This window comes from Rhinoraja longicauda, chromosome 25, assembly GCF_053455715.1.
Source record: "Rhinoraja longicauda isolate Sanriku21f chromosome 25, sRhiLon1.1, whole genome shotgun sequence".
In the NCBI taxonomy this organism is placed as follows: Eukaryota; Metazoa; Chordata; class Chondrichthyes; order Rajiformes; family Arhynchobatidae; genus Rhinoraja; species Rhinoraja longicauda.
In genome coordinates, this window is record NC_135977.1 from 19,199,252 (window position 1) to 19,219,263 (window position 20,012).

At 45.2% G+C, this 20,012-nt stretch overlaps 1 protein-coding gene across 1 annotated transcript; it reads left to right on the forward strand.

The window, feature by feature from the left end:
• The first annotated feature begins 524 nt into the window (after positions 1-524).
• Positions 525-18,738, forward strand: rasl10a (RAS-like, family 10, member A). The gene is made up of 3 exons (XM_078421507.1): positions 525-866; positions 12,497-12,621; positions 18,468-18,738. The coding sequence occupies exons 1-3, from the start codon at positions 651-653 to the stop codon at positions 18,736-18,738; spliced, it is 612 nt and encodes a 203-aa protein (XP_078277633.1). The 5' UTR covers positions 525-650.
• The last annotated feature ends 1,274 nt before the right edge of the window (positions 18,739-20,012 follow it).

The following is a 20,012-nucleotide window of genomic DNA, read 5'->3' on the forward strand; positions in this document are numbered from 1 at the left end:
AATAAAGCTCTGTTATACCTGTTATACCTGCGACCCAGTGCTATTTAATCCTCCAATTTTAAGTACAATCTTCTTCCCCCTCTCCCTTTCCTCTGCTCCCTCCACCCGAGTGGGGTTCCATTTCCCCCAATATCCCGCCCCAGTCACCCTGTCCGTTCCCCTCCTTCATTCTCATCTCCCCCCCAAGTCCCTCAACTACCTTTGACCTCCGTCTCCCCTTTCCCCTCCATTTTCTCAACCCGTATCTCACCCATCCTCTCCTCATCTGACCCCCCCCCCTCCTTTTTGTCTCCTTTTCACCACCAGCCTTTGTCATTTAGTTCACCCACCTGCCGCTCATTAAACCCCCCCCCCCCTCCCCTGTATCCACCTATCACTTGCCAGCCTTCGCCCCACTCCCACTTCTCTAACTCCACCAGTCTGAAGACGGGTCGCAACCAGAAACATCGCCTGTCCATGTCCTCCAGAGATGCTGCCTGACCCGCTGAGTTGCTCCAAGCACTTTGTGTCTCCACTCCATCCCCTCCCCGGGCCAAGAGACTTCTAGCACTCTGTAGATCGGCGGGGATTGTGAGACATCGCACCTAGAGGGGAAGCCTTTGTGCGGAGTCCACGGTCTGGTCCGGCACAAGGAGGCTGACTGCAAGGCAATGAGCGGCACCTTCACCATCGCCCTGCTCGGTTGCCCCGGGGTAGGTAAGACAGCCATCATCCGACAGTTTCTCTACAACGATTTCAGCCCAATCTACAGCCCGACCAGGAGCAAGCAGGTCCACAGAGCCTCGGTGTTGCTGGACGGACACATTTACGACCTGAAAATCGTGGAGGTCCCGCACATCCCAACGTTTCCAGCCACCGGCGCCCAGGTAAGGGATATGTAGCCGACCCCCACTGTGACTCTTCCCGAACCCTCAACCTAATCACCCTCGTTCAACCCAATAACTGATCGCTGTGCCTGGAACTAATGCACTACGACACTGAGAACTATATTCTGCACCCCCTTTGCTCTACCTTTTGTACTTGAGTTTGACTTGATTGTAATTATGTAAAGTATTATCTGATCTGAGCGGATAGCGTGCAAAACAAAGCACTTAACTGTTCCTCGGTACACGTTTAGTACTATTGAACTTAACATGAATAAACCTAATACAATTGGGTTTTATCTCCTCTGGCAGCTCGTTCCATATACCCAACACATTGTTTGTGAAAAGGTTGCCCCTCAGTTCCCTATTAAATCTTTATCCTCTCAACTTAAACCTTTGCCCTCTGGTTTTTGATTTCCCCCACCCTGAAAAAACATGCTCTGTGCATTCACTCTATCTATTTCCTTCGTGAATTTATACATCTCTATAAAATTAGATTTATTAATTTTAGGCTTAATTAACCTAAATTTAAACTTCTCACCCTCACTACTCATCGATGTATTACTAAGTCAAAGGGTCATAGCAGCTCAGAAACCAGCCCTTCAGCCCAACTTTCCCATGCCAACCAAGATGTCCCATTAAAGCCCACATTTTGCCCATGTCCCCCGAAACCTTTCCTGTCCATGTACCTGTCCAAATGTCTTTTAAATGCTGTTAAAATGGAACGAGCTGACACAACTACCTCCTCTGGCAGCTCGTTCCATATACCTACCATCCACTGTGTGAAAAAGATTCCCCACAGTTCCCTATTAAATCTTTCCCCTCTCACCTTAAATCTATGTCCTCTGGTTCTTGATTCTCGGACTCGGGGATAAAGATTCTGTACATTCACCCTATCTATTCCCCTCATGATTTTATACACTTCCAGAAGATCCCTCTTCAGCCTTCCGCCCTCCAAAGAATAAAGTCCTAGCTTGCCAAAAGGAAACATCAAATGTGGAGTGTACACGGTATAAAGGAAATGTGATGATTAAATAGGTTAAATATATATGGATATTAATTGGCAGGTAGATAGTTAAAATATGTCATTTTAATTTGTAATCTACCTTAGCTTGAATACTGCAGGCAAATTCTGTATTCACCACTGAATAGACTGTATAGAGATACAGCGCGGAAACATGACCTTTGTCCCACAATGTCCTTGCCGACCAGCGATCATCCTATAAACTAGGTATTTATTCACAAAATGCTGGAGTAACTCAGCAGGTCAGGCAGCATCTCAGGAGAGAAGGGATGGGTGACGTTTCGGGTCGAGATCCTTCTTCAGACTGAAGAAATCCTATAAACTAGGTCTATTTAGGGACAATTTACAAATTTACCAAAGCCAATTAACCTACACACCTGTACATCTTTGGAGTGTGGGAGGAAACCTGAACACCCAGAGAAAACCCACGCGGCCACAGGGAGAACGTACAAACTCCACACAGACAGCACCCGTAGTCATGATTGAACCCGGGTCTCTGGCGATGTAAGGCAGCAACTCTACCGCTTCGCCACTGTGCCGCCACCAAATACATCACTGCTTATTTTTCTGATAAAGAGTAAACTGATGATTTACTCTTAGGAAGCTTTAAGCTTATATAAAAAAAGAGTTTCAGAAGATGTTTACAGTGAAAGTTAAAACTGGTAACTACGAATGTGAGGTGATGTACTTTGGGAGTACGAATGAGGCAAAGACAGACATCGTGAATGGTGGGATTCTAGGAAATCTTGAGTTTAATTTAGTTCTGAGATACAGCATGGACACAGGCCCTTCAGCCCAATGAGTCCACGCTGATCATCGATTATCCGTTCACACCAGTTCTAAGTTATCCCACTTTCTCATCAAATCCCTACACACTGGGGGGCAATTTACAGAGGCCAATGATCCCACAAACCTGCATGTCTTTATCCAGAAACGGTGAGAATATGAAACCACCACAAACAACAGTTGAGGCAACTAGCGAAAATAAAGAGGAGAAAGGAACCAATGTCAGTGGTGCGTCTGTGTATTTGTATTTGGTTTGTACAGGGCAGCACAGTGGAGCAGCAGGAGAGTTGTTGCCTTACAGCGCCAGAGACCTGAGTTCCATCCTGACGACGGGTGCTGTCTGTACAGAGTTTGTATGCTCTCCCTGTGACCGCGTGGGTTTTCTCCGGGTGCTCCGGTTTCCTCCCACATCCCAAAGACGTGCAGGTTTGTCGGTTAAATTGCCTTCTATAAATTGGCCCTTATGCGTAGAATAGAACTAGTGTATGGGGTGATCGCTGGTCGGTGCGGACTCAGTGGGGCAAAGGGCCTGTTTCCACACTGTATCTCTAAACTAAACTAAACTAAACTGATTGTGTTGTATAAAGAATAGCAGGAGGCTCGTGTAGCGTATGGATGTAAGCATTAACGAGTTGGGCTGAATGGCCTGTTACTACGTGATGCAGAGAGTTGCTTGTTTGTAATCCTATGCATTACAGCCTCAAACAGACACACTTCTGCCTCTTAATTGACTTTCATTTCACTGCACATCGTGTATGTGTATGTGACAAATAAACTTGACTTGACTTGACTTGAGTAAAGTCTCTTTTATAGTCTGAGAAAGAAGTTACACCAAATTATTTGAAAAACACAATCGTTTGCAAATAAATTTACCTAGAAGCCACATCAGTGCAGCCAATTGGAATGTATTACCACTGATGTTGAGTTGCTCATCACACAGCTAATAGGCAACTCCTTATCGCTGCGACTTTATTACTGTGACTGTGCAGGTAAATGCATTAATGGTTCGGCTGAAAGTGCAGAATGCCTGTTGTGTACAGAGGGCCCTGCTTACATTCAATACGTATTCATTCTTAGGCTTTGAGCAAATAAAGACGGTGACAGTATTGTTTATGACTGTTTTCAGTGCTACCTTTAAGCTAGTGTTTATTTCCAGCTTTCAGCCGTACAGCCACTTGCTCCTGTGGTAACGGATTTTAAAAACCCACATCTGATGCAATGGAGTATTCTGACAGAAGAGTAGTATTTTGCATCGCAATATTGAGAAAACTCATACACAGTCACCTCCAGTTTATTTTCTCCACCTCCCACTTCCATCTCTACTTTCAGTCTGAAACATAGAAAATAGGTGCAGGAGTAGGTGGCCATTCGGCCCTTCGAACCAGCACTGCCATTCAATATGATCATGGCTGATCATCCAAAATCTGTACCTCCGTTCCTGCTTTCTCTCCGTATCCCTTGATTCCATTAGCCACAAGAGCTAAATCTAACTCTCTCTTGAAAACATCCAGTGAATTGGCCTCCACTACCTTCTGTGGCAGAGAATTCCACAGATTCACAACTCTTTGGGTGAAAAAGTCTTTCCTCATCTCAGTACTAAATGGCCTACCCTGTATTCTTAAACTGTGACCCCTGGCCCTGGACTCCCCCGACATCGGGAACATTTTTCCTGCATCTAGCCTGTCCAATCCCTTAAGAATTTTATATGTTTCTATATGCTTCTGAAGAGAGATCCTGACCCAAAACGTCACCTATTCTTTTTCTCCAGAGATGCTGCCTGGCCCCCTGATTCACACCAGCACTTTGTGCCTATCTTCGGTATAAACCAGCATCTGCTGTTCCTTCCTACACAATTGAGCAGTGGTTTGAGATTAGGGGTATCTTAATTTTTTTTTAAACTTGCAATACCTCTTTGCAATAAGAAATAAAGTTAAAAAGCATGAAAGTAATGAAACGATTTTGCAAAAAGAATAATTAATCACCATGCCCCTATTTTGAAATATCTTATCCGCTTTTATGGAATGGTTGACCGAGAAAATGTATTTGAGGATCATAATCCGATAATACTGTATATCTTGTGTATCCAGCTGCTCTTAGAGACCGGGGATGCGGGAAACCTTGGTGATAAACACGCCGATTGAGGTTTACAAGATCATAAGGGGCATTGATAAAGCAAACACTCACTGTATTTTCCCAGGGTAGTGGATTCTAAAACTGGATGACATAGTCTGAAGGTGAGAGGGGCGAAATTTAAGAGGGACCACAGGAGCAACTTTTTCATTTGAAGGGTAGACTGTATCATAATGAGCTGCCAGAAGCGGGTGCAATTACAGCTTTTAAAATACATTTGGACGGATATATTGATATGGATATGAAAAGCAGTTGTTAGCAGATAAACCTATTTGGAAACCATGTTAGTGTAGCCAATTGAAAGGGTTTAAAGGGGTAAGAACCAAATGCAGGCAAACAGTACTAGCCCAATATGTCAATTTGGTCGGCATGGGCAATGTGGGCCGAAGGGCCTGTTACCATTCTGAACAGCTCTATGATTCTACGATGCTGTGTAAGATCTCCAAAGGCCATTACAAACATCATCAGTTCAGCGCTATCAGTTCATGCTTAGCACTGGGATGTTAAATAACCCTTCACTGTTGCAAAACTCGTTTAACACCTGACTGAGTTTATTGCAGATGGAGTATTTTCTGCACAAAATGCTTGAGGTTTTTTTTCCCCCAAAGCTTAAAATCTACAATAGGGCAAATATAATGAAGCCATAATAAGAGTGAGTTGAATATGGGAAGATCGGTCCATCGTTACCAATCCGCAGTAATGTGGCTATCCTTTTTGCGTAATTAACCCCAGCATTGCATTGATCACACGGACATTGAACTGCGTGGTTGAGTGGCACTCTACAATTTCACCTTCTCATGTTGAGATACCCAGTATCACATAGATGTTACTGCTGGTAAGATGACCTATTCCATTGGTGTTGGTGGGACTTTAAAAGTGGCATTTTCTGTCTATATGTTATTGCTGCCCCACATACTATGTTAGGATTAATCCATAACACCTTCCCATATGTTTTCATGGAGCCAAATATTGATTCTGATTTGAGCAATAAATGTGGACAATATTATAAAAGGGACAATTTTTTAAGCAAGTGTTCATAGTCGCTCCTCTCCCTATTTTCATTCCTATTATAACTGTGTATTAAATTAATGGATTTAATTAAGAAGTGATTTCAATGCCCTTGTTCTAAAGTGATGCTAAACCTCCCAGTGTCTCTAGAGCTCAGCAACTGTTTCATTCCTCCAGGGCATATGATTGAATTCCTTCCTCTGCCATAACTATCAGATGCTGAACTTTTAACCTTTCCCCTGAAGTGTAACAGGTTTCCAAAGGATTTGATGCAGCTTATTGGGCTTTTATATTTGTCCGTGACCCTGGCCTTGATCAGCCAGGGTATTTATATAGAAGTATAAATGGAAGATGAGCACTGGGCCTGCACTCGCTGGAGTTTAGAAACATGAAGGAGGACCTCAGTGAAACTTATTGAATAGTGAAAAGCCTGGATAGAGTGGATGTGGAGAGGATGTTTCCACTAGTGGGAGAGTCTAGGACCAGAGGGCACAGCCTCAGAATAAAAGGGCGTACCTTTAGAAAGGAGATGAGGAGGAATTTCTTTAATCAGAGGGTGTAAATCCGTGGAATTCATCGCCACCGACGGCTGTGGCCAAATTATTGTGTATTTTTAAGGTGGAGATTGACAGATTCTTGATTAGTAAGGGTGGCGGGAGTTATGGGGAGAAGGCAGGAGAATGGGGTTGAGAGAGAAAGATTAATCTGCCATGATGAAATGGCGGAGTAGATTTGATGGGCCGAATGGCCTAATTCAGCTCCTATGACTTATGAACTTATAAAGTTGGAATGTTATATTAGAGTTACATAAAGTGTTGGTGAGGCCGAATTTAGAGATTTGTGTTCAGTTTGAGTTGTTGGAATGATGCCATTAAGCTGAGAAAAGTGCAGAGAAGTACTAAAAGGATGTTTACAGGACTCCAGAGCCTGAGCTAAAGGGAGAGGTTGGGCAAACTAGGACTGCATTCCTTGAAGCACAGATGGCTGAGAGATGATCTTATAGAGGTGTATAAAATCATGAGGGGGATAGATAGGGTGAACAGCCAGGAAACAGGCCCATCTGCCCAACTTGCCCATGCTGACCAAGATGCCCCAGCTACACTTGTCCCACCTGTCTTTGTTTGGCCCATGTCCCTTTAAACATTTCCTACCCACGTACCTGTCCAAATGTCTTTTAAATGTTGTTGTTTTATCTGCCTCAACTACCTCCTGTGGCACTGTGTTTCGGATACTCACCACCCTCTGTGCGCAAAATTTGCCGCTCAGGTTCCTATTAGATCTTTCCCCTCTCACCTTAAACCTATGTCATCTGGTACTTGATTCCCCTACTCTGGGTAAAAGACCATGCGTCTACTCTATCTATTCCCCCTCATGGTTTTATCTACCTCTATAAGATCACCCCCCCCCCCCATCCAGCATCCTGCACTCCAAGGAATAAAGTCCTTGCCTGCCCAACTTCCTATAAATCGGGCCCTGAGTTCTGGCAACATCCTCATAAAACGTCTCTGCACTCTTTCCAGCTTAACGGCATCCTTCCTGTAGCAGGGTACCAAAACTGAACACAATACTCTTAAGTACCATAAGACACACACCCAGGACTGATCACCCTGCGGTGGTCCTGCCTCGACTGAGGGTGTCTTGTGATAAAAGGCCGAAACACCCAGTGACGTTGAGGTACACAACTGAAGATGTGTCGGAATGGTAGCAACATCACCTAGTGGTCACCCCCAAGAACAACACCAGTCAATTGTAGTGCAAACCTTAGGGATTGTAACATCTAGTCCTACTAATCAATCTGGCTCACCAATGTCTTGGGCAACTGTGAGGTAACATCAGTCTGAAGAAGGGTCTCGACCTGAAACGTCACCCATTCCTTCTCTCCTGAGATGCTGCCTGACCTGCTGAGTTACACCAGCATTTTGTGACACCTTCGATTTGTACCAGCATCAGCAGTTATTTTCCTACACATCAAGTTTTGCCCTCTCCACTGGAGGACCCTGTATATAATGCCTGAGGAACCATTTATTGTATTGTTTGCCTTTACTTCATCTGTGACTATCTTCGTGAACATCTTAACATATAGCTCCTGATGTCCACTTGGGAAAGTTATGCCCCACTAATAAAGTCAAGCACATTATCATGCCTTACACCAATTTCTGATACTCTAAATGTACCTTTTTTAATTCCTTCTTCCCGTCTGATTTAACGAGGGTACAGAGCATGTGGAGCTTGATAGTTAATCTAGGTATACTTTGAAATTATCATCGCCCCCACTAAGCGCAAACATTTGCTTACAGAAGTTACCTTTCAATAGACAACAATAGGTGCAGGAGGAGGCCATTTGGCTCTTTGAGCCAGCACCGCCATTCAATGTGATCATGGCTGATCATTCTCAATCAGTACCCCGTTCCTGCCTTCTCCCCATACCCCCTGACTCCGCTATCCTTAAGAGCTCTATCTAGCTCTCTCTTGAATGCATTCAGAGAATTGGCCTCCACTGCCTTCTGAGGCAGAGAATTCCACAGATTCACAACTCTCTGACTGAAAAAGTTTTTCCTCATCTCAGTTCTAAATGGCCTAACCCTTATTCTTAAACTGTGGCCCCTTGTTCTGGACTCCCCCAACATTGGGAACATGTTTCCTGCCTCTAACGTGTCCAACCCCTTAATAATCTTATACGTTTCGATAAGATCTCCTCTCATCCTTCTAAATTCCAGTGTATACAAGCCTATTAATTCATATCTAGTATTATTTGTACAGGACACTTGTGAGACAAACTTCCCTCCTGATTCCCGGAGATGAAGATCCCGAAAATTTGTATGTATTCAACCGTTGCGAAAGGAAAAGGTCACATCAAAGGCCAAACTAATTACCTCTCAGATCTCAAGGGATAGCTCTCAGACAGTAGCAGAGCATGATATATGAGCGCATTCAGCCTAAATTGTACCGAGTGATTAAAATCAGGTATAAAAGGATCAACTATCTGCATCGCTGTTGTTCAGATGAAAATCTGTGCGATTAACGATTGCAATTGCAATAAATTGTGAAATTTCAGAGCGGAGTGGGCATTTTGGATTTATTTTAGGTATCACAAAATGCTGGAGTAACTCAGCAGGTCAGCCAGCATCTCGGAGAAAGGGAATGGGTGACGTTTCGGGTCGAGACCCTTCTTCAGACTGGTCATTGAATATATTTTAAGTCCCTCTTAAGGTCAATATGGGGTCCCTCTCTCTCTCTCTCTCTCTCTCTCTCTCTCCCAGATCCAGTTAGTACTTGCTTTACACAGGCAGCCAACATATTAAGCAAAGTATTGAAACCACAGAATTTCTCCAGCCAATGTAGTTTTGTTTTTCTTTTTTAAATGGTAGTTGTGGAGAACTAAGAAAAAACATAATGTAGAAAGAAAGAACTGCAGAAGCAGGTTTATACCAATGAGAGACACTGAGTTCTGGGTAACTGAGTAACTGGGTAACTGAGTGCTGGGTAACTCAGCAGGTCAGGCAGCATCTCTGGAGAAAAAGGATGGGTGATATTTCGGGTAGGGACCCTTCTTCAGACTAAAAGTATGAGGTGCTGGGGGGGAGGGGGGGATTGAAGAGGAGGAGAGAAAATGGTTGGACTAATCCGGGGCCAGCCACAAATGGCCTCAGGCAGGGGCCTGGTAGGTCCATAGTTGGATGGGGAAGGTGTGATCTCAAGAGAAACAATGTGGAGAACTGGAGAACTGGTAAAACGACGAGGGTGGAGGAAGGGGATGGGGAGTGTAAGATTAAGTTACTTTAAATTAGGGAACTGGGTCATAAGCATCTCTGGAGAACTGGATAGGGTCTGAAGAAGGGTCCTGACCCAAAACGTCGCCTATCCCTTTTCACCAGAGATGCTGCCTGACCTGCTGAGTTACTCCAGCACTCTGTGCCTGCCTTAAGAAAAAGACACCTTCATTCCAGTAACTTCCCTTAACTTCTGAAGAAGGGTCTCGACCCGAAACGTCACCCATTCCTTCTCTCCCGAGATGCTGCCTGACCTGCTGAGTTACTCCAGTATTTTGTGAATAAATACCTTAACTAGTGCTCATTTTGAGTTCTCTGATTTCTTACACTCTTGTTCAATGGACCATTTTCCCCATCCTGAGTGCCCGCCACTGTCTCTGTGTCATCAGGTTCATCGTCTCTCCCTATCCATCCCCAATATTGTTTCCCCTGCTGTCAGTCACGTCGATTCGTGGAAACCACTGCGAAATGCAGAAGGGACGTGACTCTCCTTGATCACCGCCCGCAATGCGGGTTCCTAGACCCAGCCACAATTGTTCAGTTCCACACCCCCTCTCTCTCCGGCCACAACTCACAGTGTGTTGTTTTTATAGCGTGTGCGCTTGAGGTCGGAACAAAGTTCCTGCATTTCATGCGGTCCAGCGAAACGACATCTAGGTCACGTCAGCTCTGCATTTTACAGAAGGAATCTCACTAGTGCGCCGGAGAGGAATGTGCTGTCGAGACTGAGAGACAGAGAGAGAGACAGAGGGAGAGACAGAGAGAGAGAGACAGAGAGACAGAGAGAGAGAGAGGGGGAGAGAGACAGGGAGAGAGACAGAGGGAGAGAGACAGAGAGAGAGAGACAGAGAGAGAGAGACAGAGAGAGAGACAGAGGGAGAGAGACAGAGAGAGAGAGAGACAGAGAGAGAGACAGAGAGAGAGACAGGGAGAGAGAGACAGGGAGAGAGAGACAGGGAGAGAGACAGAGAGAGAGAGAGAGAGAGAGAGACAGGGAGAGAGACAGAGAGAGAGAGAGGGAGAGAGAGACAGGGAGAGAGACAGAGACAGAGAGACAGGGAGAGAGAGAGGGAGAGAGGGAGGGGGAGAGAGACAGGGAGAGAGACAGAGACAGAGAGACAGGGAGAGAGAGAGGGAGAGAGAGGGGGAGAGGGGGGGAGACAGGGAGAGAGACAGAGAAACAGAGAGAGACAGAGAGACAGAGACACGGGAGAGAGACAGAGACAGAGACAGACAGAGAGAGAGAGAGAGAGAGAGAGAGACAGGGAGAGACAGAGACAGAGAGAGAGACAGAGAGAGAGACAGAGAGAGAGAGAGAGAGAGAGAGAGAGAGAGAGAGAGAGAGAGAGAGAGAGAGAGAGAGAGAGAGAGAGAGAGAGAGAGAGAGAGAGAGAGAGAGATAGATACAGAGAGAGAGAAGCAGCGCGGCAGAGGATTGGGGAACCTCAAAACTAATGCAACATGACTCGCCTGCTTTCTGCCGGCGAGAACAACTAACGAGCAATTCAACGCAAAAGAGAGTTGCCAGCAGATGCCAATTAAAAAAAATACAAGGAACTGCAGATGCTGGAGTTTTCAGCAAAAACTGACATGGGCATTTAAAATGTAGACACAAAAAAAATTGCAGATGCTGGAATCTTGAGCAAAACTGACATGTTGCATTTACAATGGAACTGAAGATGCTGGTTTACAAAGAGAGACACAAAGTGCTGGAGTAACTCAGTTGGTCAGGCAGCATCTCTGGAGAACGTGGATAGGTGACATTTCGTGTCGGGAGCCTGAAGATGGGTCCCAAACCTGAAATGCCACCCATCCCTTTTCTCCAGAGATGCTGCCTGAGCCACTGAGTTACTCCAGCACTCTGTGGGTGTGTGTGTGTGTGTGTGGGGTTTTTTTGGTATGTGTTTAACGTGGTCTTAGCCATGCTATTGTTCACATGATAGTACATCAATAACATTTAAATGTTTTGTCTTTTCTTTATTAAGTGTGTGGCCAGACTGCGGGGCACGATGGAGCAGCTGGTAGAGCTGCTGCCTCACAGCGCCAGAGATCCGGGTTCGATGGAGACCTCAGGCGCTCTCGGTGTGGAGTTTGCACGTTCTCCCTGTGACCGCCTGGGTTTCCTCCGGGTGCTCCGGTTTCCTCCCAAATCCCAAGAACGTGCGGGTTTGTAGGTTAATTTGGCCTCTGTAAAATTGCCCCTGGTGTGTAGGACATGGATGAGAAAGTGGGATAACATAGAACTGGTATGATGGTCGGCATGGTGGGCTGAAGGGCCTGTTTCCATGCTGTCTCACTAAGCTAAATTAAAATCCTTTAGGCGGCACAAACCAAAAGTAGAGCAAGTCAATGAAGGAGCTCACCCATAGATGAGACATCATTGAATGGCGGAGCAGACTCGATGGGTTGAATGGCCTTCTGCTGCTCCTATGTTTTATGGTCTCGTAGAAAGATTGTAACAAAATGCTGGAGTAACTCAGCAAGTCAGGCTTCTTGGATCTGAAGGAGGGTCTCGACCCGAAACGTCACCCATTCCTTCTCTCCAGAGATGCTGCCTGACCCGCTGAGTTACTCCAGCATTGTGTGTCTATCTTCGATTTAAACCAGCATCTGCAATTCTTCCCTGCACATTCTCCCCATAACCCCTGACACCCGTGCTAATCAAGAACGTACTCTGGTTCTAATATTGTACTCTCATTAGTTACAATTGCACAACCAGGAAATGGGACTGAATAAGTAGGTGCATAATTTACTTTTAAATTAAAGCATTTGCCACAAGGAGGGCTTACTCCAGCATTTTGTGTCTATCTTCGGTGTAAATCAGCATCTGTAGTTCCTTCCTACACATTTCTTGTGGCCGTACTGTCCAGCTGTGCACGTAAAGGTGACACATTCTTTCTGCTTGTGTTTTGGAGGAGTGGTCTGACTCGAGGTGCAGGGGGATTAGGAATGCAAACGCGTACGTCCTTGTGTACGACATCTGCTGCCTGGATAGTTTCGAATATGTGAAAATGATATGGCAGCAGATTGCAGAAGTCAGGTAAGTGTCTTTACTGTACCCCCCCCCCCCCCCCCCCCACCACAACTACAGGCCTGCAGTTGCTGCAACATCTCCAGACATTAATCACACACAATCTAGTGCAGGGTCTCTTGCCCAGAGTAGGAGAATCGAGAACCAGAGGACATCGGTTTAAGGTGAGGGGGGAAAGATTTAATAGGAACCTGAGGGGTAACTTTTTCACATAAAGGGTGGTGGGTGTATAGATGAGCTGCCTTCGGAGGTAGATGAGGCAGGTACTATCGCAACATTTAAGAAACATTTAGACAGGTACGTGGATGGGGCAGGTTTCGAGGGATATGGGCCAAACTGAGGGAGGTGGGACTAGTGTAGATGGGACATGTTGGCTGTTATGGGCAAGTTGGGCTGAAAGGCCTGTTTCCACACTCAATAACTCTGAGAACACAAAGTGCTGTAGTAACTCAACGGGCCAGGCAGTATCTGTGGAGGGAATGGATAGGCGAAGATTTGGGTCAGGACCCTTTTTCAGTCTGTAAAAACAAGGAACTGCAGATGCTGGTTTACAATGGCGGACAAAACCTGCTGGAGTAACTCAGCATGTCAGGCCGCATCTCTGGAGAACGTGAATAGGCGAGGTTCAGATTGTGATACTTCTTCAGACTCTCGCCTATCCCTCTCCTCCACAGATGTTGCCTGGTCCACTGAGTTACGCCAGCACTTTGTGTCCTTCTTCAGACTGGTTGTAGTAGGGGGGAGAAAGCTGGAAAAGAGAGATTGGGGCAGGACAAAGACTGGCAAGTGACAGATTAGCAATGTGCAAGTGATTTGCAGAATTAAATTCAGTAATTAAATACTGCAAATTGGTCATTATCAGAATAGTGTGGGAAATTCAAGCTCGTGGTTGTTTGGCTATTAATTGATCAGAAGCATTGAAAACTGTTCCATTCAGGAAGGCCCAACACTCCTTCAACAATGTAATTGCCAACAAATGTATCCCTCTTGTACTTGGAACATAGAATAATAACAAAAGATAGACACAAAAAGCTGGAGTAACTCAGCGGGACAGGCAGCATCTCTGGAGAGAAGGAATGGGTGACATTTCGGGTCGAGAACCTTCTTCAGACTAGTTAGGGATAAGGGAAATGAGAGTTATAGATGATGATGTGGAGAGATAAAGAACAATGATAACAACATTTAAAAGAAGAATATTATAAATATAAGAATAATAACAACGCAGGAACAGGCCCTTTGGTCCACATGATGTCAAGATAAACTCTCCACTGCCTGCACATGATCCATATCCCTCCATTCCGAGCCTATTTAAAAGCCTCTTAAATGCCACTATTATATCTGCCTCCACCACCATTCTCAGCTGCACATTCCAAGCCCCCAGCACCCTCCATGTAAAAAAATTGCCCCACACATCTCCCTTTTATCTTTCTGCCGACATTGCAATATATATGATGAATCAGCAATAATGTAGCCAGTGCATTCAACATGGCTTAGTCATGTTATTGCTTGTAACTTGTCATATCAACTATACAATAAGATACAAAAAGGTTTGGGCAGTTTGGTAGATGGGATGTGCACATTATAGACCTGTCTGTCCAATCACCTCAGTATCCCACTCCAGCCGTTTTGCCTGTGGCCACAAGGGGGTGCAATGGAGTCAAGATCCTGGCCCTTGAGAGACTTTCTCCTTTGTGGTGCCAATGGGGAAGGGCAATGGTTCTTTATTGTTGCAAGGCACTTCATTGTCACAGGTGCACAGCACAGTGAAATTCCTTTGCACAACCCACAAATGCACAGTCACCATGTTTTGGCGCCGTCTACAAAGAAAATGTCCAAAGTCCAAATCCGGTCCACATGCTGGAAGTACTGGAGTTCCAGGTAAGCCCAGGTAAGCCCCAGGCTGCTGCAGGCCCATGACATAGAGACATAGACATAGACATAGAAAATAGGTGCAGGAGTAGGCCATTCGGCCCTTCGAGCCAGCACCGCCATTCAATATGATCATGGCTGATCATCCAACTCAGTATCCCGTACCTGCCTTCTCTCCATACCCCCTGATCCCTTTAGCCACAAGGGCCACATCTAACTCTCTCTTAAATATAGCCAATGAACTGGCCTCAACTACCTTCTGTGGCAGAGAATTCCACAGATTCAACACTCTCTGTGTGAAAAAAAACGTTCTCATCTCGGTCCTAAAAGACTTCCCCCTTATCCTTAAACTGTGACCCGACATCCCTCTCCTCGCCCGACCACCTCTGTGTACTGGGGGAGCCTCCTGCACCACCCAAACAGGCACTTCCGCACGCAGAGATCTGGTGGACAATTAAACAAACACTCCTTTTATCCTGATCCTGCACCAACCCCATTTTATTCTCACCATTCTCGTTAGATTCCACCTCTCACCTACACGCTCGGCTTCATTTACAGCTGCCACTTAACCCAGCCCTTCACACAATCCCATCGAACAGATCAACGGGCAGAATAATGCAAACTCAAGGCTGGCAGCCCCTTGAGTTTATTGTGAATGAGGATGGGAGGCTCACTGTTCACACAGTACACAACAGTTTGCTCCAGGGCCGAACCAGTGTTTTAAATCTAAACAAACATGCCCATGGTCCTGCCTCATTGATTGATTGGTTGCAAGATACAGTATAGAAACAGGTCCTTCGGCCCACCGAGTCCACAACAACCCTCAATCACCCATGCACATTAGTGCTATGTTATCCATCTTTGCATCCACTCCCTGCACACGGTGGGGGGGGGGGGGGGGGGGGGGCAATCTAAATGTCCTAATCTAATCCAGCTTTATCATATGGTCAATGATGCTTTTAGTGTCACATGTGCAAAGTGCTAACACTTACAAACCTATCTTACAAACAGTCCGGTGGATTATTGCCATACCCCCGATCCCCGATTAGCGAGTGTACAGAAACACTGAGCCCGCATGCAAGAGGCACCATATTCTCTCCATAATTCCCCCGCATATTCTACCACTCACCTACACACTAGGGGCAATTTGCAGAGGCCAATTGACCTGCAAAACCCACACGTCTTTGGGATGTGGGAGGAAACAGGAGCACCCAGAGCAAACCCACGCAGTCATGAGGTGAGCGTGCAAACTCCACAGAGACAGCTGCTGGGGTCAGGATCGATCACAGGTCTCTGGTGATGTGAGGCAATGGCTCTACCAGTTGAGCTAAAATGCTGCTGATTACATTTTCCACCAAAACAAAATTGATTGAATGCAAATCATTGCCTGTAAATAACGTTAGAATATTTAGAGGTTGCAAATGATTAGATATGTAGTCACATTAGAGTCATAGGGTCATACAGAGTGGAAACAGGCCCTGTGGCCCAACTTGCCCATGCTGACCAACATGCCCATGCTGACCAACATGCCCCATCTACACTAGTCCCACCTGCATGCACTTGGTCCATAATCCTCCTAACATATCCTATCCAGTTACCTGTTCAAATGTCTCTTAAATATTAAGATAGTACCAGCCTCAACTACCTCCTCTGGCAGATCATTCCATATACCCACCAGTCTTTGTGTAAATACGTTGCCACTCATTCTTAATTAATGGCTTTATAATGGGAAGAATGTAGTATTAGTTTAGTTTAGAGATACAGCATGGAAACAGGCCCTTCGGCCCACCGGGTCTGCGCTGACCAGTGATCCCCGCATATTAACACTCTCCTACACACGCTAGGGACATTTTTTACATTTACCAAGCCAATTAACCTACATACCTGTACGTCTCTGGAGTGTGGGAGGAAACCGAAGATCTTATTCTTATTTATAAATATATTACTTTACCTTTGTTGTGATTAGAACTGTCAGATTTCACCAACTATTTATATCCAGTGAAACCGGTTGTAATGCATGCCAATATTAGAGTGATGGTGGAGGCAGGTACAATGGTGGTATTTAAGAAACTTTTGGATAAACATGTGGATATGCAGGAAATAGAGGAATATCAATTTGTGTGCTGGCAGAGAAGAGTTAGATCATAAGGTCGTAAGTGACAGGAGCAGAATTAGGCCATTTGGCCCATCAAGTCTACGCAATTCAATCATGGCTGATCTATCTCTCCCTCCTAACCCCATTCTCCTGCCTTCTCCCCATAACCTCTGACACCTGTAGGAATCAAGAATCTATCTATCTCTGCCTTAAATATATCCACTGACGACCTCCACAGCCTTCTGTGGCAAAGAATTCCACAGATTCACCACCCTCTGACTAAAGAAATTCCTCCTCATCTCCTTCCTAAAGAACGTCCATTAATTCTGAGGCTATGACCTCTAGTCCTAGACTCTCCCACTAGTGGAAACATCCTCTCCACATCCACTCTATCGAAGCCTTTCACTATTCTGTACGTTTCAATGAGGTCCCCCCTCATTCTTCTAAACTCCAGCGAGTACAGGCCCAGTGCCGACAAACGCTCATCATACGTTAACCTACTCATGCCTGGGATCATTCTTGTAAACCTCCTCTGGACCCTCTCCAGAGCCGGCACATCCTTCCTCAGATACGGTGCCCAATATTCCTCACATTATTCCAAATGCGGGCTTACCATTACCTTATAGAACCTCAGCATTACATCCCTGTTTTTGTATACAAAGTCTCTTGAAATAAATGCTTGTGTTGATTAGATTAACTTTTTGGGAATCCTGCACCAGCAGTCCCAAGTCCCTTTGCACCTCCTATTTCTAGATTCTCTCCCCATTTAGAAAATAGTATAAGCCTTTATTCCTACTACCAAAACGCACGACTCCACACTTTGCTACACTATATTCCATCTGCTGTCCAACGTCCACTCTTGCCTCTCTCTTACTCTTTATATAACTGAAGAAACTCTTGCTATGCTCTTTTATATTATTGGCTAGCTTACCTTCATACTTCACCTTTTCACTCGTACTGACTTTTTAGTTACTTTCTGTTGTTCTTTAAAAGCTTCCCGATCCTCTGGCTTCCCACTAATCTTTGCAATGTTATGTAGCTTCTCTTGTAGTTTTTTTCTGTCCTTGACTTCCCCTTCAGCCACGATCACCTCTTTCTCCCCCTAGAACCTTTCTTCCTCTTTGGAATGAAAAGATCTTGCATCTTCCGAATTATTCCCAGAAATTCCTGCCATTGCTGTTCCACTGGCATCCTTGCTCGGGTCCCTTTCCAGTCAACTTTGGCCAGCTCCTCCCTCCTGCCTCTGTAGATCCCTTTGCTCAGCTGCAATACCGTCACAGCTGGTCTTGACATTGCGTTTGGTGCAGACACTGTGGGCTGAAGGGCCTGTTTCTGTGCTGTACTGTTCTATGTTCTATTAATCAAGACAGCTTAGAGAAAGTAGACACAAAATGCTGCAGTAACTCAGTGGGTCAGGTAGCATCTCTGGACAAAAAGGCCAGATGACATTTTGAATCTGGACCCTTCTTCAGATTGGACCTGAAACGTCACCAATCCTTTTTCGCCAGAGATGCTGCCTGACCCGCTGAGTTACTCCAACACTTTGTGCCTACCTTCGATATAAACCAGCATCTGCTGTTCCTTTCTTTATTTTGGTGATAGAAGCATAAAGCCATTTTCCAAATGGATGTTTTGCCATTAGGTCTCAGGTGGCTTGTACATGTGGCGTTGGATTGTACATTTCTGAGACTTTGAGAGCGTTTGAAGCGTGTAGTGGTAGGTGCTCATAGCCCGTGGCATTGGCTAGTCTGAGGCTAGCCTTAGGGAGTCTGGAGAAGGGTCTCAACCCAAAACGTCACCTGTTCTTTTTCTCCAGAGATGCTGCCTGACCCGCTGAATTACTTCAACCTTTTGTGTCCATTGGATGTACTAATTTCTCGTGTTTTGACAGGAGGCCAAACACAAGGCAAGCGCCAATCATCGTGGTTGGAAACAAGAGAGATCTACAGAGGCATCGGTTCACCACGCGCCGGAGTACCAGTGACCTGGTGAAGAGGATGTGGCGGTGTGGCTACATCGAGTGTTCTGCCTGCTACAACTGGCACGTTCTACTCCTGTTTAAAGAACTCCTGAACAGCAGCGTGGCCCCACGCAGCAAACAAGGCCACCCCTCCATCTGCATCCAAGGGGCACTGCAGAGGAACAGATGCAACGTGATGTGACACTGTCCCGTTTCTTGCATTAAAATAAATCAGCATGGTCTTTTTTTTAATTTTCCTAAAATTAGTTCATTATAAAGCAGAAATAGAAAATTGTAGAATAAAATATTTTTCTTAAAATTCAGCCTTTCCTCACTGTCATATTTCTTGGGTTCACATTGATTGGATAGAAAATGATATTAGTACAAATTCAGAGCAACTTAAAAGGGAAAATTACATCATAATTAATGTAGGTGTAAAGAATTTTAAACCAGTTAAGTGAACAAAACATAAATCTCAGAGAGCTCCCTAAATTTGTGTCAGACGTACAAAGAACAGTAAATCTTATTGCAGGAAGGCTGTTGTGGCTTTGGGGAAAGTGCAGATGAGGTTCACTAGAACGCTGTATTGGAGGGTATTAGCTACAAGGAGAGGGAGGCCAAGCTTGGATTCTTTTCTCAGGAACGTTGGAGGTTGAGGGGACACCTGATGGGGAGATATAAAATTATGAGAGGCAGAGACAGGGTAGAAATGTCAAAGCCTAGAGGGCATAGCTTTAAGGTGAAAGCAACAAAGTTTAATGGAGATGTGTGGGGCACGTTTATTTTTTACACAGAGGACGGTGGGTGCCTGGAACGCGCTGCCAGGGTTGGAGGTAGATAAAATAGTGGCGTTTAACGGGCTTTTAGATAGATGGTATCTGGGAAAGATGAAATCGTCCATGTTCATTCTCATCAACTCATTGGAACTTCCAAACCCATCTCCAACTCATGTGAAATCTGCCATATTTCCCTCTCCAATATCATAGATTTTGCCTTGAAAGTTTCCTCACATTTCATTTTATATCTACTGCTACATGCAGATAGGACTGTTCCTATCCTTTCAGTCTTCCTTCCTCTCCATTCCCCCTGGGGTCTGACACACTTGATCCTATTCTGTACCGTTACAATTACCCATATTCCATGCTTAAATGATCAGGGGGCTTGAGGGTTATAAGATGTGGTGCAGAGAATGAACAGATACCCAGAGTAGAATATCCATTGTCACACTGAACAGTGACGCAGCCTCAAGCTGCTGAGCAACTTAGTTAGTTAGTTTGTTTAGTCAGTTTATTGTCACGTGTACTGAGGTAGAGTGAAAAGCTTTTGTTGGTGTGCTAATCAGTCAGCCGGAAGACTATATCCTTCCTTTGTCCCGCCCCCCTGACATCAGTCTGAAGAAGGGTCTCGACTCAAAACATCACCCATTCCTTCTCTCCTGAGATGCTGCCTGACCTGCTGAGTTACTCCAGCATTTTG